Source organism: Acomys minous (genome assembly GCF_964271855.1).
Source record: "Acomys minous genome assembly, chromosome: 12".
Classification (NCBI taxonomy): Eukaryota; Metazoa; Chordata; class Mammalia; order Rodentia; family Muridae; genus Acomys; species Acomys minous.
Window position 1 is genome coordinate 1040155 of NC_140493.1, and position 22742 is coordinate 1062896.

Consider the following 22742-nt stretch of genomic DNA (forward strand, 5'->3'; position numbering starts at 1 on the left):
GCCTCCTGCCTAAAGCAAAAACAACAGGGAGCGCAGAGCAAGAAGAAACATACCATATTTATTCCTAACTCTCATGACCCAGGGCCAGAGAGAGCAGCGTTTATTCTAGACTCCAACAGAATTCCAACTTCCTTTCCATTCGTCATCCTGTGCGGGCCGGGGCCCGTGGTTCATGGCTCCTGGTTACCTGTGCCTTCCTCAGTCTCAAGGCTGGCAGGCTGTGTCAGAGGTAGAGATGGCACCTCTGCAGGGCTCCAGAGCCAGGCGAATGCATGGGCCAGGGAGCAAGAAGCGAAAGACACATCCATCACTGCAGCCAGGGTGCTACTTGCTACCCGCCATGATCCTGAGGTACTGTAGGGCGCGTCGAGCAGCCTCACCTCGGGCTGCCTCCCTGGTAGTTGCAGAACCGTGACACACAGTGGCTGGCTGGGTGGACAGTTCCACCAGGCACTGGCAGAGCCCACTCAGGCTCAGTTCCTCTGGAAACCAAGAGAGAGAAGGGAAGCAGTGGGGGGGGGCACCAAACTGTTAAATCTCCCACCTCCCAACTGCTTTATACTTGATCTGATCCAGGCTCCCAGCTGGCCATACCAATATCCAGGTAGCTGACGTGGAAAGCCTGTTCCTCAGAGAGCTCACTGAGGACGCTGCAGCAGGCAGAGCCCAGAGCCCCTAGAGAACCCATGGAGCCACTGCGGAGAGACAGGATCTTTTCTCCCACTGAATTGCGCAGGGAATCCCAGGTGCAGCCTGGTCCCCGGTTCCGAAGTCCATCCAGACGGGAGCTCACACCCTAATGAGATGGGAGTGAGACAGCAGCTTAGGACTGTGGGCCCCAAGCATCAGGCACGCTCTGGAACCTGACCTACAGGCCAGGTCTCCTCCATCCTAGTAAAAGTTGCCTACAGGGGCTTTGCCCTAGGCCAGCTTTCACCAGTGAGCGCGACTACTTGCAGGCTGAGGGGGCTGCTGAGCTTAGGGTTCAAGGAGCCTTGGGGTTTGGTAGGAAAACTAGAAGAGAACTGGGTCCAGACCCAACCCACCCCCACCCCGCCATGTCCCACACGAGCCACTTACGATGGAGAAGTGATCCTCGTCGGGCTCCGCCTCGTTGCCGTCCCGGGCGTCCAGAGGTACCGTGTGCACTCGAAGCAGCATTTTAGCTGCTGCATTACGCTTTGCCAGCTTTTTTGAAGTGCCGCTGCCTGAGGGAGGAGGGGAAGGGCTCGCTGGATGTGGGGACTCCTAACAGACCAGTGCTTTGCCTTCGGGTTAGTCTTGTAGGGGAGCTGAAGGCCTGCTCCTTCTAACTGACGAGTGAGTGGGCCAGAAAGGGGGCGGGGGGGAGTAGCTGTGGAGCAGAGAAAGCTGGGACGGAGCAGCCAGGCAGGCACCCACCTTGTGCTTGGGATTAGTGTGGTGGGGAGAGGGGAGTGAGGCCCCCTTTGTCCCAGTTACCAATCTCAATGAAACGCTCCACCCGGCAGGTCATGGTGAACTCTTTGCGGTGAGCAGGCCCAGACTCCTGGGTCACCATGTACTCTGGCAAACGCCAACCTTTTTGCACCACGAGCTCCTTGAAAGGAAGACGCAGGGAGCCCCAGGCTGAGTGAGGAGGCTCCGCGGTCACGTGGCTCCTACCCAGGGGCCTCAGCCGTGGGTGAGAAGAGGGGTGACCATCCCCTCCAGGTACACACCCCTGCCTCACAGCCCTAGTTCAGAAGACAACACACACAGACAGTGACGATTAGCACACCTGCAGAGCACCAACAGGGTTGCACTCAGACTGCTGAGGAGAGACAGGGGGCTGCATCTCCATGGGAGGGTTCCTGGAGGAGAAAGGGCCCAGGCCAATGCTGAGAACACGCTCACACGCCAGCCACTGCCGTCTTCCAGTTCACCAGGCAGGTAGCTGTCTGTCCAGCCGCGCTCCCTCCCTCACCAAGTGAGGCCCTGCTAGTTCCCAGGAACATTTAGATGTGGAAATACTTTGGCAATATCCCTACGACAGAGGCACAGCCAGTCCTGGAACCTTCTAGTTCTCAAACATGGGACATGTTGTGTCCAACTCATAAATGGAGCCTGACACCTTTAATCCCAGCAGTCGAGAGGCAAAGGCAGGAGGATCTCTGTGAGTTCGAGGCCAGCCTGGTCTACGTAGCAAGTCCAGGACAGCCAAGACTACACAGAGAAACCCTTAAAAAAAAAAACAAATAAAATAAAATAAAATAAAATAAATGGAGCCTGAAAGATGTTAAACAAACTAACAACCTTCACATGGCTACATAAACATCTTAAATTGCCGGGCAGTGGTGGCGCATGCCTTTAATCCCAGCACTCGGGAGGCAGAGGCAGGCAGTTCTCTATGAGTTCAGGGCCAGCCTTGTCTGCAGAGTGAGGCAAGAACAGCCAGGACTACACAAAGAAACCCTGTCTCAAAAAAACAAACAAAACAAAAATCTTAAATTACCTATCTCAAGCTTACCAACCAGATAGTACAAAGCTTTCAATTATTCCATTCTGTGTTACTCTCAGGCTCCTCATCCTGACCTGCCTGGGTCTGAGGGCTATGAGGCCAGGACTCCCTCCCACCTTCCCGCAAGATGTCGGGGGACTCACGATACCTGGTTAGTACAGCAGATGGGACAGGGGCAGCAGCTTCTGCAGCAATGACAGGAGCGTCCTCAGGCAGTGAAGCGTCTAAGAGAGAAAAAGAACTTCCCGAGGGAAGGGGGGGCCTTGGATCCACACCCACATAGAAGGGGATGAGGGTGTGAGGTCCTTCCCCCTGTTGCAGACTCAGGGAGCCTCAGCAACAGCTCTTCCTCCTGGGAGCCTCTTCCTACCCAACAAGCTCCCACCTGAGTGTGGAAGAGGGAAAGCCATCCTGCTAGAGAGAGGGGGCATGCCGGGACCAGCTTCTCAGCCTTGGCCTCCACCCCCGATACCCTACCCCAGGCCCCAGAGCAGCCACCACCTATCAAAGGGGCTGGCTATTACCCTGAGGTGCCTAGAAACACCCTGTTCAGCTTTAGAGGAAATTCTCAGGAAGGGACCAGGTGAGGGTGGCCGTGAGTCACCAGACCAGGCTTAGGGAGAGAGGTAGGTAGTGCGGAGCCTGGGTTCTCAGCAAGGCGTCTAGAGTGCCTTGGCTGTTCCTCCCTCACCTGCTGTCCTCCAGGGCTGCTTCCAGCATGCTCCCCCCTTTGAGGTGTTTGAGGGCCACCTCAGCTGCCTTGTGCTTGGCTGCCTTCTTGCTGGGGCCCTGACCTAAGAAAAGGGGTGTGGGCAACACTGGAGGTCACCAGCAGGACAGAAGAGAAACCAGCCCCCACCGCCATTCTCCTCACTGCCAGAGGGAGTGAACGGCCCTCCGAGGAGCCCCCAGCCAGAACTGGAAGAGTTCTGTTGATTGCTGGGATGGCCTCTGTCCTAGTTAGCTTTCACTGTCAACGTGGCACAACCTGGGATCATCTGCAGAAGGGCCTTAGCTGAGGAGCAAGCGCCTGTACCAGACTGGCCTGTGGGCGTGTCTGTGGGAGGACGGACAAATGCAAAGCCCACCATCCCTAGACAGTGGGTCTGAACTGTGCAAGAAACCTAGCCACGCTGGGCGTGATGTCAGGCGCCTTTAATCAGGAGGCAGAGGCAGGTGGATCTCCGTGAGTTCGAAATCTGGTCTACAAATCAAGTCTAGGACAGCCAGAGCTGTTACACAGAGAAACCCTGTCTCAAAACAAAAAACAAACCCCAAACAAAACAGAAAACCTCCAGCATGTAGCCGCTGCCATTATCCCTGCTAGCTTCTGTGGCTGTGAAGTGAGTTTCTTGGTCAGAGGCAACAAGGCTGAGTCCATGCTCTCTGCTTTGCACTGGGGATGCGTTTCTACCCAGGGCGAGTGTAACCCGGAACTGTAAAGCGACCGACCCTTCCTCCTAAGCTGCTTTTGGTTAAGGAATTTTATCAAGGCAGTAGAAACGGGCCTAGAACAGCCCTTATCTTTCAAATAGCTCCCATAATTAAGCCAAGCCAGGTAGGACTTCTGAGCTCCAACACTGTGGGGTGTTTTTTTTTTGGGGGGGGGGTTCGTTGTCTTCCTTTCCTCTGCAAAAGCACTTCCTTTTCCCTCAATAAATAGGCAACGGAGGGTTGGCTCTGAAATCAAGGCTCTACTCTGCCACTTATTAGGCGTGTGGACATGAGCCACCCACTTAATTTCCGATACTAAGTTACTCGTTCGGTGTGAGGCACGAGGACACCCAGGAGCGGTTCAGTATCTAACATTTCCTGTCCTCCTTGAGTCTCTCCATCCCTCCCTGGGGTTACAGGAGAGGACTGTGAAGTTAAGCCACGGGCCCTGTGAGCGCACACCCCAGGCAGGCCGCCCGAGCCTTCCTCACCAGTGCAGCTGGTGTCGCCGACGGTGACCCGGAAGGTGAAATTAGGCTGATGGGCTTGGCCCTCGGCTTTGAGGAGGTCGTACACGGGCGTCTTGCCTAGTCTGGTCCCATACTCCTGAAGAAGGCTGATCGGGGTCTTGCCCGGGTTGGCGGCCAGCATTTGCTCTATGCTGGGGAGGGGCACAGACCGACATCATCACACTTCCCCTTTCGCCCCCCGCCACGCACTGTCACGTGAGACCACAGGCCAGGTCCCAGGCAGGGTGGCGTCCACTGGGCTGAAAGTGAAGGTGCGGGCGGGAAGGCACGGGGCCCCAGCGAGGGCACCATGTACTGCTCCCGGGCGCGGCGAGGGAGCCCGTGCCGCAGCGCCGCCTGCACGTGCGTCTCCCCCGGCACAACGCAACTCGGGGACCCAGTACCCACCAAGCACACTGACTGAACGTGGGGGCGCGTAAAGCCCAGGGCTCCAGGGCAGTCTGGGAGCCAAGCCAACCCCAAACCAGACGGTGGCGACCGCCGCAGCGCATGCCCGGAACCCGCTACCCCAGTGCCTGCCGGGAGCAGCCCTCGGGCCAGGTGCATGCTGGGGCCGCGCGCCGCTACCCCTTCCGCGGCGCCTCGCGCTTTCCGTCCTGCGCGAGGCCGCTCACCTGGGCAGCCCGCAGCCCGTGGTAGTGCCGGAGCCCTGCTCCTCCTCACTCATTCCCTCCTCCGTCCCCGCGGGCGCCACCGCGACCACAGCCTCCGCGCGCGCCCCAGCACACCGCCGGCCAGCTAGGGCCCGGCCGGGAGCCGCGGCCGGTGGGGCCCGCCGCGGGGCATGCTGGGACCTGCAGTCCCCCCCGCTCCCCCGACTCGCAGCGTCTCCCCGCGGAGCCGAGCGGCCCACACCCCACAGCCCCGCGCCGCGGGGCTCGCCCCGGGGCACCGGCACCGCCCTCGGGGAGGAGCCTGGGCCGAAGCCTCCCGAGCTACGAGTGGCTTTTGTTTTCTGACGTCATCCCGCCTCGGTCCCGGCGCGGCGCCGCCTCCGGGGCCGACACTGTGAGCATGCGCACTAGCGGAGTGTAGGCGGCTGGCGGGGAGGAGAACTACAGGACCCAGGCGCCCGCGCGCCCTCCGGCTCCGCGGCCTCATTGGCTGTGCTGAGAGCGACTCCTTCCCGAGGAGAGGTTGTGATTGGCCTGGGAGGCTGCCGGCGCGGAGCTCCGCTGCCCCCCCCCGGAGGGTGGGCCTTACCTGTGTGTCCGCCCCCCGCCCCACAGCCCTGGGCCGGGGGTGGGGGGGGCTGGTGTCCAGTCCGAGTTTTTCTCGGACACCGTCTCCCCAGGTCCCTCTGGCTCCTCTCGCCTCCGTGTCAAAAGATCCCACTGCTCCTCTCTTCTTCTTCACGCGGCCCGTTAGGGTTTGCGCCTCCTTAGCTCGGCCCTAGTGAACCCCTCCTTGGCCGTCCGAGAACCGTTAGATGGATGGACCTTCTGCTGTGTTCTTTAGTTACAGCTGAAAAAAGCAGCTGAGAGTGATGAGCGAACCCAGATGGGCGCAGCACTGTCCCCCAAAGTCTTGATAGCGCCAGAGTGAATGAAAGATGCAGGGGAAATCTTGTGACCTTGGGCAGATGGAGAGAGATGCCCCGGGGGGGGGGGGGACGTGGTTCCGACGGTGCTGTTCGGAGTGGGCCTGGGGAGAGGCGCCTCGCTAGGAGGCAGGAATGGGGTTGCAGGGAGAGGGGTCTGCAGCACTGGGGTGGGTTCCAGTCGGGCGAAGCCTTGAGCAGTGGAAGGGAAGGGGCAGCTGGCGCTGGCGGTTTGACCAGGGACCGACGCCAGACCGTTGTGTGTGCTCTCTGAGGGGCCGCTCTCTCGGGGGATAGGAGTCTAGAAGACGGGGGTTCAGGGGGTTCCTACAGAATCATTATGCGGCCCAAAGCGGGACTGCCGTGAGACACCTCCAGAAAGGGGGCGCGGAGCCTGGAGCGCGCCGGATGGCAGCCGCGGGCTCCTTTAAGAGGCCGGCGGCTCCAGCGCTGCATCCCCCGCTCAGGGCGTGTCCGTCCCGGGGGGCCAGGGGCGGGGGACTCGCAAGGAGCGGGAGTTCAAGTCGAGAGGGGACGGGGCTTAGAGTAGGTGGGTGGGGGCCAAAAGCTGGGGCTGACACCCGTGCACCTGAGCGTCACTCGAGCATCGCCGGTGACAGCGCCCCGGGTCCGGTGGAGGGCAACGGGGGGAGGAGGGAAGGAGGAGGAGGAGGCGGGAGCAGCATCCGGAGCGGAGCTGCAGCAGCGCCGCCTTTTGTGCTGCGGCCGCGGAGCCCCCGAGGTGAGAGCCTGGGCGAGTTGTGGGGGTGGGGGGCATGAATGGGTCGGGTCTTGGGATCCTGGCGTGGAGGGAGGGTCGGGATACTGTTGTGGCGTGGTGGGGGAGGAGGTGACTCGAGGATGCTGAGGCCGTGGGATGGAGGAACTGGAGACCTGGACCCGACGCCTGGAGATAGAAAGGAGCAGGGCGAAGCTGAGGGATGCGGCGGCCCAGCTTGGAGACCCAGAGCCTCCAGAGCTGTGGTGGATTGTGTGGGGTGAGGGTGGCCTGAGGAAGACTGACTGGGCAGCGGGCAAGAGCACCCTCAAGAGCGAGAGAAAAGGAGGTAGAGTTGTCCCCCCTCCAGGGAAGGGATGGGAGGGCAAGGCCTAACGTACCCACCGCCCCTCCCCCACAGCTGCACCTAGTAGGCTCCGCCTACTCCTGCCTGCCCTGGCGGGGTCCTTCTCCCCTCGCTTCTGAAATCCTCTAATCTCCAGCTGTGGCGGTCCCTACCATCCAGCTGTTGCTCCCCTTCCCCATATTATGTGGCTTTCGCTCTCTTCTGCTTTCCCTAACCCATTTCCCGGGTCAGGCGTTTCAATGACCCCCTCTTTTTTCTCACATAGTCACCAAACTCCTTGGCTTACCGTCTTCATAGCCAAGGCTTTGGCTGAGGGTGGAAAGAGAAGGGGCTCCATCAACAGTAGTAGGAACGGAGGGAGGAGCCGCTGACCCAGAAGAGCGTGTACGTGAGGTCTAACACACCCCAGCCCCCTCGACACAGGCCCCGTGGTTCTGGGAGCTCTGGTTTTCAGCCAGATGATCACCCCAAGTTTACACCAGCAGCAAGGATTTGGCAAGGAAGGAGCCTAAGTGCCCTCAGGGCCTTGCTGCCCTGATACTGAAGTTTCCAAGTTCAAGAGCCACCTCTTGACTCACATTTAAGGAGGGAAAGGTAGGGCCAGGTGCACACATTGAATCCCAGCACTCAGGAGGCAGAGGCAGCCGAATCAAGGCCAGCCTGGTCTACAAAGCAAGTCCAGGACACCCAGGGCTACACAGAGAAACCATGTCTCAAAAAACCAACAAATAAAGGACGGAAAGCTATCAGGGTCTCTAGCTTAGCCCCAACCAACTGTTGATTTCTAGGAAAACCCCAAGGCTACATAGAGAGCCTGTCTCAAAACACTAAAAAGTCCTAGGTCATTGGTGGACAGAGGTGGAAGGTGTGGCTCAGGCTCCCTGGCCTTCATGGGAGCAAAACCCTGTAGAAGGCTTTTACTGCTGGGGGAGGGCAGAGAAGTACATGAGGTAACACAGGACCCCACATTTCAGTACCCACTTCTGCCTCTCTGCTGCCCATGCCGAGGGCGTGGTAGAATGGGAGGAGGCAGTTTTTCAGGGAATGCATGGAAAGGATGCCAGCAGAGGACATGATGGCTTTATCCATGTGTCCCCAGAAAGCCTGGTCCTGTGTGTACTGGGAGGAGCCAGGGAAGACCTCCGATCCTCAGGCCTGTCTGTTTAATCAAGGTATTAGGACTCCACTCCAGGGCCTGGCACACTGGGCAAGCTCTCAACCACCAAACTACACCAACTTTTTAAAAATACAAATTCTATATTGTGAGACAGTGGCACTAAGTTGCCCGGCAGGCCTTGATACTCCTGCCTCAGCCTCCTAAATAGCTGAGCCTTTGAGCACTGTGCTAGCAGGCCCAGCAGGTTGCCCCCACCGCACCCCTGTGTGTGTGTGTGTGTCTGTGTCTGTGTCTGTGTGTCTGTCTTTGTTTCTCTTTTTCAGCTCTGTTTCTTTACCTCCCTTCCTTCCTCTGTCCTTGGTATGGTGTTACCTCTTGTTTTGAGGAGGAAAAGAAGAGCCAGTCATGGGGGCTGGTGCAAGATTTTAATCTCAGCACTGTGGAGGCAGGTGGAGACAAGTGGATCTCTGTGAGTTCAAGGCCAGCCTGTTTACAAAGCAAGTTTCAGGGCAGCCAAGGCTACATAGAGTTTGTCTCAATAAACTAAAAAGAAGCCAGGCAAGGTGGTGCACAACTTTAATCCCAGCCCTTGGGAGGCAGAGGCAGGCAGATCTCTGTGAGTTCGAGGCCAGCCTGGTCTACAACATTAGTCCAGGACAGGCAAGGCTACACAGAGAAACCCTGTCTCAAAAAACTAAAACTTAAAAAAAAAAACTAAAAAGAAAAACCAACATGGGTTGCATAAAGTCTGCTGTAGTGTCCCACTTTGGGGAAGTGGAGGCATCAGGATCAGGATTCATGATCATGTCTAACTAATAGTAAGTTCACGTCCAGTCTGGGTGGCACAAGACCTTGTTTCCAAGAAAAAAACATTTATGTACTTTGTGTGAAAGCATCATGAGTGCTGTTTATAGAGAGCAGCAGCCTGTGTGCCAGGCGCGAGGCCAAGAGCTGCTTCTGGTTCCTTCAGCAATGTCTGTAACGTCATTGACCTACCCGGCCTGCATCTCTTGCTTTAGTGGTGAGGAGACTGAAACTGGGGGCACCTGTCAGTAATCAATGAGCTAAATAATCAAAGTGCACGGAAGATCAGGAGTTTGAGGCCTAGCACGGCATGACAGCAAACGCTTTTAGTCATAGGACTCAGGGTGCAGATCTCTAAGTTTAAGATTAGCCTGGTTTACACAGCAAGTTCCAGGCTAGCCAGGGATACATAGCCCGCACGTGGCTAGAGCTAAGACTGAAGCCAGGCCTGCCCCGGATGATGGTCTTACCCACAGTGTGCACAGCAGCTTTGTCAGCAGATCTGATACTGCAGGTCACCCAGCCTGTCAAGTAACTATGGCCTCTGCTGGTCCTGAGGCCTGTGACTCCCCCATGCCTAGGCTGGGGGCAGGTAGCGCAAGGATGGATGGCTGTCAGTCAAATTCTAGTTCTTTCTTTTTTTCTTTTTTTTTTTTTTTTTGCAATTAAAAAACATGTAAAAGCTGGGCAGTGGTAGTGTAAGTCTTTAATCCCAGCACTTGAGAGGCAGAGGGCAAGTGGATGTCTGAGTTCTAGACCAGTGTGGTCCACTGAGTTCTAGGACAGCCAAGGTTACACAGAAAAACCCCATCCTGTTAAAAAAAAGAAAAAAACAAACCATGTTTTTTATTAAAGGAAACTCAAAATTCTACTGAAACACTATAGACAGGCCAAAAGAAGAGCATTGCTAAGCTGGTTGCAGACACACATGTATTCCCAGCAAAAGGGAGAAAGAGCCCTGCGAGGGCTCCATGAGGCCTTTTCTTATTTAAAGAAGGAGTTGTGATGTCCACACCCTCACCTGGCGCCCTACTTAAGACAGGGCCTCGCCGTGTAGCCTAGGTTAGACCCGAGACCCGCCTGCCTGAGCGTCTGAGTTTGCAGGCACTGTGTCAGCTCACAGGATGCCTTTCAGATAGTTGTAAGTTCTGTCTACTCAGCTTCTTCCAGGCCTGACTTCCTGTAGGGGAGACCTGTGGTCCGTGATCTCCTGAGCAAGGCTGCGAGCTGATTCCAGCCATGACATCAGAAGGACATAGTGACATTCCTGCATAGTTAAGCAGAGGGGACAGCAGGTATGGGCCCACTGTCATGTCACCTCTGTAACCTGGAACTGTCAGTGATTCTGGGGTAGCAGAAGCTCAGAGACAAGTCTCCCGTTTTGTCTGGATGGACAGGAGAGCTGGCCTCCCAGCAATCCACAAAGAAAGACCATGCCCAGCTAGTTGGGAAGAAGCAGAGCCAGGAAGGTGGCAGGCATAGCTCACTGCACCTTCCCCCGCCTCCTCCACCCTTAAGGCCAGGTAGGAGTCTCACAGACTTGACCCAAGACAAGGCTGCTGCATCGGCTCCCCTCGCTGGCTCATACACTCTGAGCAGAGCACCTCCAGCCCCCTCAGAAGTTTGGTAACGGGGCCTCAGTGCCTGACTGGTGAGAACCTGGGATCTCAAAAGGCATCTGTCTCTCTTCAAGGACCCTAAGAGAGTGTGAGAACTCTGAGGTAAGGGCCTTGGACCCTGTAAAAAGGGGAAGTAAATTGCCGGGCAGGAGGCACAGCTGCACTCTGTCACAAACACCTTCCCTTCAAGGGCCTCAGAGCCTGCGAGGTAGAGAACCCGGGACCCCAGGTGATGATCACTCTCTGCAGCTTCTCCTCAGACTAATGAGGGGAAAGTAGGATCTCTCTGCCCTGAGAGGAAAATGAGGTCCAGGCAGAGAGAGAGTTGAGTGCGGGAACTCAAGGCATGGACAGATGGCCACACCTCTGAGCAGAGCTTCCAGGATCGGCCACCGCAGGAGCCATTGGGTAGAAGGAATCCAGAGTTCACTTGATGCAGCCTCATGGCCTCCTCAGGCAGGAAAGCTTAGGGAGACTGGGAGGAGTAGGTGACTGACCCCTTCCTGTGGGGGAACTGGCCTTTTCCCAGCTTCTCACGTGGTAGATTAATGCTGGGACCACCATGTTCCCTTGAAGTTTGATACACAGTCCCCACTTAGTCCTTGTGGCTTAGAGCGACAGGAGCTCCCCCCCCCCCCGCCCCCCAGGCACTGCATAATGGATGGTCAGGGAGACCGGTCCCCTCCCCCAGGGTGACTCAATGTCTGGGCCCGGGGCTTCTAGTCAGCCACCCCCCAAAGCCCTGGCGCCAATACCCAGCTGGGGGCAGTGAGACTCAGCTGGTGGGTCAGGACTCAGGGAGCAGAGAGGGAGGCATTTGCTGGGAAAGAGGAATCTCAAGTTTACATGGGCTCCCTTGGGGCCCAGCACCCCTCCTTGTGTTCTTCCAGGTCAATGTGGAACAGCTGCCGTCAGCCTTAGGGATGGTAGGGTGCCCTCAGCGCTACACGCCACCTTTCTCCTGCCTCCCCAGCTATTCCCACCCCCCTAAGAGGCCAGCAGGTGGGATGGCTTCTCTCGCCCCAGCTGCTGGCCCTGGATACCGCAGGGTCCTCTGGGGATGCCAGTGTGATCTGAGGTAGGCAGAGCTGCGAACTGAGCCTGAGGATGTCATCCTCTCTCTCACTAAACCTAGTTGTGATCCAGATGATGGGGGCAAATGTTAAGACGCTTGGTGTTGTAATGCCCAAAACAACGCTTCCAGATAGGAAACAGACTAGGAAGGGGACAGGTGGCCTGTGGTTTTCATTCCCCTGTCCGTCTCCATCTTCCCAGGGTTCTCTGCTTTCAGACCATCCTCCGGGTTTGACGCTGTTGGCCATCCGCTCACCCAGTCCCTTTACTGCTCCTTTCTTGTCTCCCCATCTCCGTGTCTTAAATCCTGTGTGGTAGTGCATCCCAGGCGCCCTCCCCTCCGACGCCAGCCGCCTTCCCTCCACCAGGTGCCTCGCCCAAGCAGAGGCGCGTGCGGAGGTCGGAGGACACAGGTGGGGACCCGCACCTGCACGCGGGCAGCGCCTCGGCCTCCACGCGCAGGCCTGCCCGGGTCGGGGCGGGATCCGGCGCGGCCCCGCCCCTGCCTCGCGTTCACGTGACCCTGGGCTAATCTTGTCCCGGTGACTTCACGGGCCCAGTCGTCATGGTTACGCCGCAGCGCCCAGCCCTTCCCCCAGCCGGCTGTGCTCCCTTCTCCCCTCCTGGACCCCTCCCCCAGCCGCGCCCCCAGCCCCGCACCGCGTGACGGCCGGGAAGGAGGTCGGCAGGGGAGGGGGCGCAGGGCCGTAACCCCTTCTGCTCCGCTCGCCCGCCGCCGCCGCCGCCGGGGGTCCAGCAGGTGCGCCGGGAGAGCGAGCGAGAGCCCCAGCCTGGAGCTGGTGAGGGAGGCTGAAGCCTTGGGCCGAGTGCAGGAAATCCTCGGGAGTGTGCAGGCTGGTCTGTTTGTACTTAGCGTTACAGTGGACACCCTCGCGCTCAAGCCGCTCGTTTTGTGGGACATGTTGGCAGTTCAGAGGCTGTGGCTCCTGATTTCTGGACCTCGGTTTTCTCCACCATAAAAGAACCAGTAATGCTTTCCCTGCTAGGCTGTTCTGAGGGTGCAGGGAACTGAAATACAAGACACGGAGCATGTGCGGGCCTGGGTGGGTAGAGCAGGGCTTCCAACTCAGGGTGAGAGCTGAGCAGGAGCCACGGAGCGGGCAGCATTAACCAGACAGGGCTGGGCCTGCACGGAGACTTCCAGGTTGAAGCCAGACTTGAAGACAAGAAGAGATAAACAGCGCACCTGAGGTAACCTTGTTGCCTGTGGGCTAATAATACCAACTGTATTCATATAATTTTAGGATTTGGGGGGGGGCAGGTGACGAGACAGGGGATCCAACAAGTTCCCTGGTATTTGTCCTCTGTAATAGTGCTGGCTATCCTGGACTAGCTCTGTCACCAGGCTGGCCTCGAACTCATAGAGATCCACCTGCTTCTGCCTCCAGAGTACTGGGACTAAAAGTGTGCACTACCATGCCCGGCTTTAATTTTTAGTTCTTAAATGTCATTGTGTGTGTGTGTGCGCGCGCGCACGCCCCCGCCCCCCCCCCCCCCCATGAGCTTATGGCACCTCACACGTGCAGGGCCTTGGATCCCCTGGAACTGAAGTTAACAGGGAGTGTGAGCCACCATGTGCGTGCTGGGAATGAAACCCGGCAAGAACAGTCAGCACTCTTAACTGTATCTCCAGACCCTTGGCAGATATTAATTACACACAGTAATGGGTTTCGTTGTGGCATTTCAGTACTTGAATATCACCCGTGTTCTCCATTCCCCAGCCCATCTCTCCCACACTCCGTTGCTTTCCTGACCCTTTGCGTCCGCACGTCTCTCTGTGCGACCCACAGAGTTGAATTAGGCTTGATAATAGGCTTCTGGTGCCCGCTGACTTGCAGTAGCACAGGCACCGTCTTCCCTCGCCACAGCAACCGTGGTCTCAGCACGGGAGGCCAAAGGGAAGGCAGAAGTGAGGCGGCGTTGTGAGCCCTCCGTACCTCAGGACCGCATCCTGACTTGTCCAGTATTGTGCAGGTCTAATGCTGGTGACCACCACATCCCTAGAGTTTATGGGGTTTTTGTTTGTTCTAAGATGGCTGGCCTGAAACTATGAAGCCAGAAATGATCCTGAACTTCCTGAGTGCTGTGTGTGTACCTCTGGAGTGTGCCGTGTGTGCGTGCGTGCGGGCATGCGCGCGTGTGTGCGTGCGTGTGTGTGTTGTTGTTGTTGTTGATTGACCTTGGGCCTCCTCCACGCCGTCAAGTGAGCTACTGACAGCGCCTTCCTACCTTATATGGTTTATTGTGTTGTGCATTGGTTGTGGCAATACATGTACATGAAAGGCTAACATGCAGCAGTTTTTGAAAAGTTGACTTTGTCTTTGGACAACATAGTTCATACCATGACATGGCTTCGTGTCCAGGGTGGCCCAGGTATCCTCTTAAGTGAGCCACTCAGGGGCCTACAAACACACAGGGCTGATGGGTTTGTGTCTTACGTCTTCCAGAAGCTGGAAACTTAAAGAATTTAAGAGGAATTTGTCCGAGGCCAGGTGGTGACAGCTAGTGAGGCGGCGGCAGCAGCAGCAGGGTGACAGTGTGCAACTTTTCTCGTGTTTTGTTTATTGTGCTTTCTGTATATGCCTGTTCTGCCTGCATGCGTGTGCACCACGTGGTGCCTGCTGGATCCCTGGCACTGATGGTTGTGAGCCACCATGTGGCTGTGGCAATCACACCCACTGAGCCCAGCCCAGTGCTTGTTAACTGTGCAGATCCCAAACCAACCCTCCGCACAAGTGACTAGATGATGGTTAGGCAGGCGGAGACGCTCAGTTCCCCAGACTTTGTTTCTGCGTCCCGCTCCAACAGTGTCCTTCCGCAGCAGCCCGACCGCTGCTGCAGGGGCTAAGGAGGCGTTAGATTACTACCAGGAACCTCACACCTCATCCTGTGATAACCCAACCAACTGCAGGGCTGCGACAAGGGTACAACTCTAGGTGTCAAGTTCTGACGTCAGTCTGAAAGGTTGGAAGAGTTTGTCGCTGCTGTTTTTACAGTGCTAGGTAGGGACTAGATCCGTGGCCTCTTCCTGTGTGTTACGGCACTTTTGTCTGTCTCTTCTCTACGTGAGGTCCTGTGTAGCCCATGCTGGCTTCAGATTCAGAATCCTCTCGTCTTTGCCTCTCAAGTGCTGGGATCTGGGTATGGACTGCTCGGCCCAGCTAGATTTGTGGGGTTTATTATTTATTTTTGGAGATAGACAGGATCTCATAGGTCAGGCTGGCCTCAGATTCACCGATGATCTTGAATGTCTGATCCTTCTGCCCCCCCCTCCCAAGTGCTGGGTCACACAGGCCTGTGTGCCATGCCCAGTTTTATGCGGTCCAGCAGGGCCTTCTGCATTCTAAACAAGCACTCTACCAAACTGAGCCACATCCTCAGTCTATTTATTTATTTGACACAGAGTCTCCTGTATCCAGGCCAGCCTCAAATTTGCTATGTAGCCAAAGATGACCTTGAACTGGTTCTTGCCTCCACCTCCTCAGGGTTGGGATTACAGGCAGGTGGATTTGGTGCTGGGGCTTTGTGCATGCTAGACAGGCCTTACCAGCTGAGCCACATCCCAGTCCCTAGACTTGGGTTCTGAACCGGCGCTATTTAAATAGCACAGACATGAGCTGAGACGCATCTCGATTGCCTGAGAGCTAGGGTTAGGATAAGAGAACAGAAATGATAATCCCAGCACTCGGGAGGCAGAGGCAGGTGGATCGCTGTGAGTTCGAGGCCAGCCTGGTCTACAAAGTGAGTCCAGGACAGCCAGGGCTACACAGAGAGACCCTGTCTCAAAAAAAAGGGGGGGAGGGGGAGACAGAAATGAGGGGTCTTCTGACCCCCAGGAAGCAGCTCATGAAGGACAGACTCCTGAGAATGCAGCCGAAGCCCAGAGCCTCACACAGCCCCATCAGCTATTCCCGCCCCCAGCCTTCGATTCGCCAGCCGTGCTGAGGGGTGGTGCAGCTCTGTGGTTCTGGCTCTGCATACAAGATCACATCTCACTGAAGAGGCCTGTGTGGGCACCTGCAAGCACAGAGAGGCCCAGATGTAAGCCCTGACCTGCGTGTGCCGCCCAGGGACGTAGTCTGGGTGCTGCCACTGTGTGCCTCAGACTGAGTCAAGGTAAAAGTGTCTGACTCCTGGACTGGACTTAGTGGTGCACATCTTTTAATCTCAGCACAGGGAAACAGAGGTGGGCAGATCTTTGTAAGTTTGAGGCCAGGCTAATCCACATAGAGTTCCAGGACAGCCAAACCTACATAGTGAATAGGGAGGTCTGACGGTGAGCCTCGGCTGACAAGAATGAGCACTGCAGGGGTTAGTGACAAGTACTCACAAAGCACTGTTGCGGCTTCTTCTTTTCTTTTTTCTTTTTTTGAGACAAACCAGACTGGCTTTGAACTCAGATCCACCCACCAGCCCCTTCCTCCCAAGTGCTAAGATTAAAGGTGTGTGCTACATCAGGCCTGCTATATTTTTATTACTAAAAAGAATTTTTTTAGATGTCTGTGTATTGGTGTTTTTCCTGTACGCATGAGTGCATCAGCTATGTTTAGTGACCAGAGAAGCTAGGAGAGGGTTCTAGATCCCCTGGAACTAGAGTTTCAGGTGGTTGAGAGCCAAAGCCAGGTCCTCTGCAAGACTGCAGGTGCTCTTGCGTGCTGAGCCATCTCTCCAGCCCTGGCTTTTGTCGTGAAGTGAGTTGACTGACGCCATGGTCCCACCACCTCTCCTACCAAGCACCTCGTCGTCCACCACTCCGGCCTGCGTGCTTGAGTTGTGCGGGTGTGAACATGTGACTGCCGCAGGGCCTGGGCAGAGGGTTGGTGCTCCCTTCAGCTGAGGAGGATCAAGCAGGCTTGCACAGCAAGTTCTTCTTCCCCACTGAGCCGTCTCTCCAGCCAGCCCTGAGAGTTTCTGTAACAACACCTGAGTGGGCTTGTTACTTCTCTTTGCTCAGGACACTGCTTGTGTACATGTGTATGGTTTGCCAAGAAGAAACTCAACCGTATATGGTTGTCTCCCGTTGGATACTAAGAGGGACACTCCAAGCCAGGCAGAGGCAGGCAGATCTCTGTGAGTTCGAGGTCAGCCTGGTCTAGGACAGTCAGGGCTGTTACACAGAGAATCCCTCTCTTGAAAAACCTTTTAAAAAAAAAAGTGACACTCTAGCCAACTCCAGCTAGGTACTGAGAGCTCTTTGCAGTGACTGTGGCTGATGTCCCCTCCCTCCTCAACTCTTCACAGGGCCCGCTGCTCAGCACACCTGGCTCCAGAGGCCATGGCCTGCCTCCATGAGACCCGAACACCCTCCCCTTCCTTTGGAGGCTTTGTGTCCACTCTGAGTGAGGCTTCCATGCGCAAGCTGGATGCAGACACTTCAGACTGCACCCCTGAGAAGGACCTGACACCCACCCAATGTGTACTTCGAGATGTTGTGCCCCTGGGTGGGCAGGGCGGGGGAGGGCCCAGCCCCTCCCCAGGCGGGGAGCCTCCCCCAGAGCCCTTTGCCAACAGTGTCCTGCAGCTGCATGAGCAGGATGCGGGTGGGCCGGGGGGCGCCACTGGATCGCCTGAGAGTCGAGCATCTAGAGTCCGAGCTGATGAGGTGAGGCTGCAGTGCCAGAGTGGCAGCGGCTTCCTTGAAGGTCTTTTTGGCTGCCTGCGCCCTGTGTGGACAATGATCGGCAAAGCCTACTCCACAGAGCACAAGCAGCAGCAGGAAGGTAGGCCAGATCCCTGTGGGGACACTAGTACCTCCACCCCTCCACAGTCCCACCAAACCCACCGGCCACCTCTCCCTTCTCCAGGCCACTAACCAGCTTTATTTCCCTTCACATTTGTTTCTGGTGCTGAGACAGCTGAATCCTTAGCACTTCCCCGTTTTCTCCCAGTGTGCTGGGAAATGGAACTCAGGAACTTGGGTTTCACACTTCTAGCCAAGTGCTTTACAAATAAAATATCCACACCCTTGCGGGCGCGCACCTTCCCAGAGGTCACCCCAGTCATTTCCTTCACTCGTCTTTCCCGCCTCCTTTGTTGTCTCGCCATTGGCATAGCCAGCCCTTGAGTGTCTCACAGGGCCTACAGTGCACATCTTCCTGAGCCTGTGGCACTGTGCCTCCTACCTACAGACCTCTGGGAAGTCCCCTTTGAGGAAATCCTGGACCTGCAGTGGGTAGGCTCAGGGGCGCAGGGTGCTGTCTTCCTGGGACGCTTCCATGGGGAGGAAGTGGCTGTGAAGAAGGTCCGGGACCTCAAGGAGACCGACATCAAGCACCTGCGGAAGCTGAAGCACCCCAACATCATCACCTTCAAGTGAGGAACAGGGGGGCAGTGGCTGGGGCACCATGACACCCAGGACTCCCCTCACCTTCTTCCTCAAAGGGGACCCCCAAATGGCACGGGTGGGAATGTGGGTCCCAGGTACACAAGGCAGACACTGATCAAGGGCTGCCCACGTGGCCCTCAGGGGTGTGTGCACACAGGCTCCCTGCTACTGTATCCTTATGGAGTTCTGCGCCCAAGGACAGCTGTATGAGGTGCTCAGGGCTGGTCGCCCTGTCACCCCCTCCTTGCTGGTTGACTGGTCCATGGGCATTGCTGGTGGCATGAATTACCTGCATCTGCACAAGATCATCCACAGAGACCTTAAGTCCCCCAAGTGAGTAAGCAAGCTCGTGTGCATGTAGGTGGCTGCCTGTGGAAGAACAGGCATGTCCCTGAGTCCATCTCAGCAACTTCTCCCAAGTGGCAGCCGTCCTTTGGAGGGCTGTGGTGACCTCTTAACATTAGGTGTCCCAAATACCACCATAGGCAGAAGCCGGGGGTAGTGGCGCACGCCTTTAATCCCAGCACTTGGGAGGCAGAGGCAGGTGGATCACTGTGAGTTCGAGGCCAGCCTGGTCTACAAAGTTAGTCCAGGACAGCCAAGGCTACACAGAGAAGCCCTGTCTTAAAAAACCAACCCCCCCCCCCCAAAAAAAAAACCATGGCAGCAACTAAAGGGGTGTGGTGGGACGTGGACCCTGACCGACTGCACTCTTTACCAGCATGCTCATCACCTATGACGACGTGGTGAAGATATCAGATTTTGGCACTTCCAAGGAGCTGAGTGACAAGAGCACCAAGATGTCCTTTGCAGGGACAGTAGCCTGGATGGCCCCTGAGGTGATCCGAAACGAGCCTGTGTCTGAGAAGGTCGACATCTGGTAAGCACAGGGGTGGCACGTCTAGGACTCAGGCAGGTCTGCAGTAACCTCCCAACTGATGCTCTTGTGCCCAGGTCCTTTGGGGTGGTGCTATGGGAGTTACTGACTGGAGAGATCCCCTACAAGGACGTAGACTCCTCGGCTATCATCTGGGGCGTAGGAAGCAACAGTCTCCACCTGCCTGTGCCCTCCAGCTGCCCAGATGGTTTTAAAATTCTGCTTCGACAGTGCTGGTAAGGATGGCCTGGCCAGGAGACTGGGCTGACAAGGTTAAGGAGCTGAGAGGGGAAAGCCGGCACCTAGAACCCTAGGCCCAGATCCTTAGCAAAAGCAAGCTGAGGCTCCCTAATCTCCAAGGGAACTACAGCAGACAACAGGCTGTGCTGATGTTATCCCAGTGAGCAGGCCTGGTGCATCACGTGGACAGACCACAGGGTACAGGGAGGAAGGCTGAACTGTGACTGACATGCCCAGCGTTTCTCTCAGGGTTAGACTAAAAAGTGGGGTGGAGGGGTTGGAAGGGAGGCACTGGCTGGCCTGAAAGTTGCTATGTAGATAAAGGTGTATGCCGCCACACGGTCACCAAAAGGCCTATTTGGGCATATGAAAAACATCAGGGCCAGGCAGTAGTGGCTTTTATTGTCTTTAATCCCAGCACTTGGATGCAGAGGCAGGCAGATCTCAGTTCAAGGCCACCTGGTCTACATACCAAGTTCCCTTCTAGTCCCCGCACCCCCCCCCCTCCTAAAATTTCACCAATTCCCTTCATTTCAGGAACAGCAAACCACGAAACCGCCCATCATTCAGACAGATCTTGCTGCACCTGGACATCGCCTCAGCTGACGTGCTCTCCACACCCCAGGAGACTTACTTTAAGTCCCAGGTGTGCTGTGGGTGGACGAACAGACCCCTGACCCTTGGAGGCATGGCAGAGCCTTCGACGAGGCCAGGAAACGTGGCGGAATAGATGAGTCCCACTCCATCTAAATCCAATCTCTAACTTAAAAGTGGCCTGCCCAGGCGTGTGACCTGACAGGGACATGGTTCTCACCCCTCCCCCACGGCTCTCCATCCCTAGGCAGAATGGCGGGAAGAAGTGAAACTGCACTTTGAAAAGATTAAGTCAGAAGGGACCTGTCTGCACCGCCTAGAAGAGGAGCTGGTGATGCGGAGGAGGGAGGAGCTCAGGTAGGTGCCTGTTTAGGAAAGTGAATCTTAGCCCAGCAGCAGGAGCCACTCAGCATGGAGTCAGAAACCCGTCTGCCCTTTCAGACACGCCCTGGACATCAGGGAGCACTATGAACGCAAGCTGGAGAGAGCCAACAACCTGTACATGGAACTCAACGCCCTCATGCTGCAGCTGGAGCTCAAAGAGAGGGAGCTGCTCAGGTAACTCTGCACTGCACCCCAGTTTCCATGGCGCCACCCGTCTCAGGAGACCCAACTGGAGGTGTCTGCATTTTTAGGCGGGAGCAGGCCTTAGAAAGGAGGTGTCCAGGTCTGCTCAAGTCACACCCTTCCCGGGGACTCCTGCACGGAAACACGATGGAGAAGCTCATCAAGAAAAGGAATGTGCCGCAGAAACTGTCACCCCATAGCAAGAGGTAGGACTCGGGAGGGCGGAGGCTCACAGGAGGCTGGGGGAGGCTCCCAAGCGTCCATCTTAACCTTGTACTTTCCTTCCTCCTCCCCCCCCCCCCCAGGCCAGACATTCTCAAAACGGAGTCTTTGCTGCCTAAACTAGACGCAGCCCTAAGTGGGGTGGGGCTTCCTGGGTGTCCTAAGGGCCCCCCCTCACCTGGAAGGAGTCGCCGTGGCAAGACCCGGCACAGAAAGGCCAGCGCCAAGGGCAGCTGTGGAGACCTGCCTGGGCTTCGTGCAACCTTGCCACCCCATGAGCCTGGAGGACTCGGGAGCCCAGGGGGCCTAGGAGCGGGCCCTTCGGCCTGGGATGCCTGCCCCCCTGCTCTGCGTGGACTCCACCATGACCTTCTACTGCGGAAGATGTCTTCATCATCCCCAGACCTGCTGTCAGCCGCACTGGGAGCCCGGGGCCGGGGGGCTGCCGGGGGAGCTCGGGACCCCGGCTCCCCTCCTCCACCCCAGGGGGATACTCCTCCAAGCGAGGGATCAGCTCCTGGTTCCACCAGCCCAGACTCACCTGGGGGGGCCAAAGGGGAGCCACCTCCAGCAGTGGGACCCGGTGAAGGTGTGGGGCTGCTGGGAACTGGAAGGGAAGGGACTGCAGGCCGGGGAGGAAGCCGGGCTGGGTCCCAGCACTTGACCCCAGCTGCACTGCTGTACAGGGCTGCTGTGACTCGAAGTCAGGTAAAGTGTGTGCACAGGTTTCTCTCACTCCTAGGGGTCCCACGCTGCACCCCACCCTGCTCCACTACAATGACTTGTTGCCATGTTCTGACCAGTTTACGCACACCCATCTCTACTGTAGAAACGTGGTATCTCATCTGAAGAGGAAGAAGGAGAGGTGGACAGTGAAGTAGAGCTGCCCCTGAGTCAGAGGTGAGCAGTGGGTGGGGTCAGCATCATTTGCTTTGGGAGCTCTCTGAAGGACCACACGTGCTCTAACCACGCATCAACGTTTAGGTGGCCTCAGGGCCCGAACATGCGTCAGTCACTATCTACCTTCAGCTCAGAGAACCCGTCGGATGTGGAGGAAGGAACAGCAAGTGAGCCGTCCCCAAGCGGCACACCAGAAGTTGGCAGTACCAACACCGATGAGCGGCCGGACGACAGGTCTGACGACATGTGCTCCCAGGGCTCGGAAATCCCGCTGGACGTACCTGCCTCAGAGGTGGTCCCTGAGCGTGAAGCCAGCTCCTTGCCCATGCAGCACAAGGATCTACCCAGAGATGCGCAGGTGGGTCTGAGTCCGAACCACCAGACACGAACAGGAATTGAGAGCAGACACCCAGTCATGTGAAAATCATTACGGAAGACAGCTGTACCGCAAGAGATATAAGTAACAACCGCCACAATTAATTGAAAGCACCCCAGTGAAGGAGTCTGTAATGCTGAGAGATGCTGGGCTCCCACCTCACTGCATTTCTGCTCTTCCTCACAGGGCCCTAATCCTGAGGACTCCGACTGTGACAGCGCGGAGCTGGACAACTCCCACAGCATTGATGCCTTGCGGCCCCCAGCCTCCCTCCCTCCATGAAGGACACTCTCATTCCTTGTACATAGAGAAATATTTATATACATAATATATATGCGCCACATAATCAACAGATAGATGGGGCTTTCTTAGCCTTAAGCCAGGCTTGAGTGAAGGACCCCACCCCCTTGACCAATTACCGAGTAAGTTCTAGGGACAGTGGCGGCGGCAGCTGTGGCAAGTGCTGCCCTAGAAGCTGTGGATGGGGAAAGGAAACCGGTCCCTTCTTGCTCCACCTCATTCCTTATGCTCAGCAGCAAGAGAAGAGCCAGGCTGGTCTCCACACCGTCTGCCCCTGAATGCTGGGCAGCAGGAAGAGGGTCCACTTAAAATGGCACTTTTATTTTCTGTTTACATATTTTGCACTTGGGAGGAGGGGAAACTAAGGCTGGGTCCTCCCCTCTGGGTTTCTCAGGTGGCAATGTAACCCATTCCTTTGTTCCTGTTTCTCTGCCCAAGCCCTGGCTTAAGGGCCCAGAGGCAAGTTAAGACTGATAGCATGTGATGGCTCAGGCTGAAGAACTGGGGTGCTGTTTAAGTCCCTGCGGTCGTCCTGGTGCCTGGTAGGGGTGGGGACTGTCATTGTAACCCTGTGAACAACCCTGAAATATAGCCACCCTACGCAGGCCCAGCTGTTGAGGGTTTTCTTGGTGAATGAA

The 22742-nt window shown here is 56.6% G+C and overlaps 2 protein-coding genes across 5 annotated transcripts; one reads left to right on the forward strand and one right to left on the reverse strand.

Moving 5' to 3' along the window:
• Nucleotides 1-38: 38 nt before the first annotated feature.
• On the reverse strand, nt 39-5255 carry TARBP2 (TARBP2 subunit of RISC loading complex). 2 transcript variants are annotated; one of them, XM_084749709.1, is made up of 9 exons: nt 5058-5255; nt 4405-4574; nt 3171-3273; nt 2628-2720; nt 1760-1832; nt 1462-1579; nt 1081-1208; nt 595-796; nt 39-482 (listed from the first exon to the last, which is right to left on the reverse strand). In XM_084749709.1, exons 1-9 carry the CDS (start codon nt 5108-5110, stop codon nt 325-327), a joined length of 1098 nt encoding a protein of 365 aa, XP_084605835.1. In that variant the 5' UTR covers nt 5111-5255; the 3' UTR covers nt 39-324. The 2 variants fall into 2 exon arrangements, with proteins under 2 accessions (XP_084605835.1, XP_084605834.1); XM_084749708.1 differs by having other exon boundaries at nt 4405-4682; nt 5058-5188.
• On the forward strand, nt 5228-22711 carry MAP3K12 (mitogen-activated protein kinase kinase kinase 12; the record flags this gene model as incomplete). 3 transcript variants are annotated; one of them, XM_084749594.1, is made up of 14 exons in its annotated part: nt 5228-5451; nt 16945-17423; nt 17832-18015; nt 18170-18361; nt 18750-18908; nt 18983-19141; nt 19683-19791; nt 19987-20096; nt 20181-20297; nt 20375-20512; nt 20612-21236; nt 21358-21428; nt 21513-21786; nt 21991-22711. In XM_084749594.1, 14 exons carry the CDS (start codon nt 5228-5230, stop codon nt 22084-22086), a joined length of 2937 nt encoding a protein of 978 aa, XP_084605720.1. In that variant the 3' UTR covers nt 22087-22711. The 3 variants fall into 3 exon arrangements, with proteins under 3 accessions (XP_084605720.1, XP_084605722.1, XP_084605721.1); XM_084749596.1 differs by lacking the exon at nt 5228-5451 and adding an exon at nt 6198-6725; XM_084749595.1 differs by lacking the exon at nt 5228-5451 and adding an exon at nt 12212-12894.
• Between the last annotated feature and the right edge of the window lie 31 nt (nt 22712-22742).

Coding starts and splice junctions, on each gene's coding strand:
- TARBP2 (XM_084749709.1), bottom strand. CDS start 5,110: ATGAGTGAGGAGGAGCAGGGCTCCGGCACTACCACGGGCTGCGGGCTG. Junction 2,721..3,170: donor GCAGCCCTGGAGGACAGCAG/GTGAGGGAGGAA, acceptor TCCCTCGGGAAG/TTCTTTTTCTCTCTTAGACG. Junction 483..594: donor CGTCAGCTACCTGGATATTG/GTATGGCCAGCT, acceptor CTTGGTTTCCAG/AGGAACTGAGCCTGAGTGGG.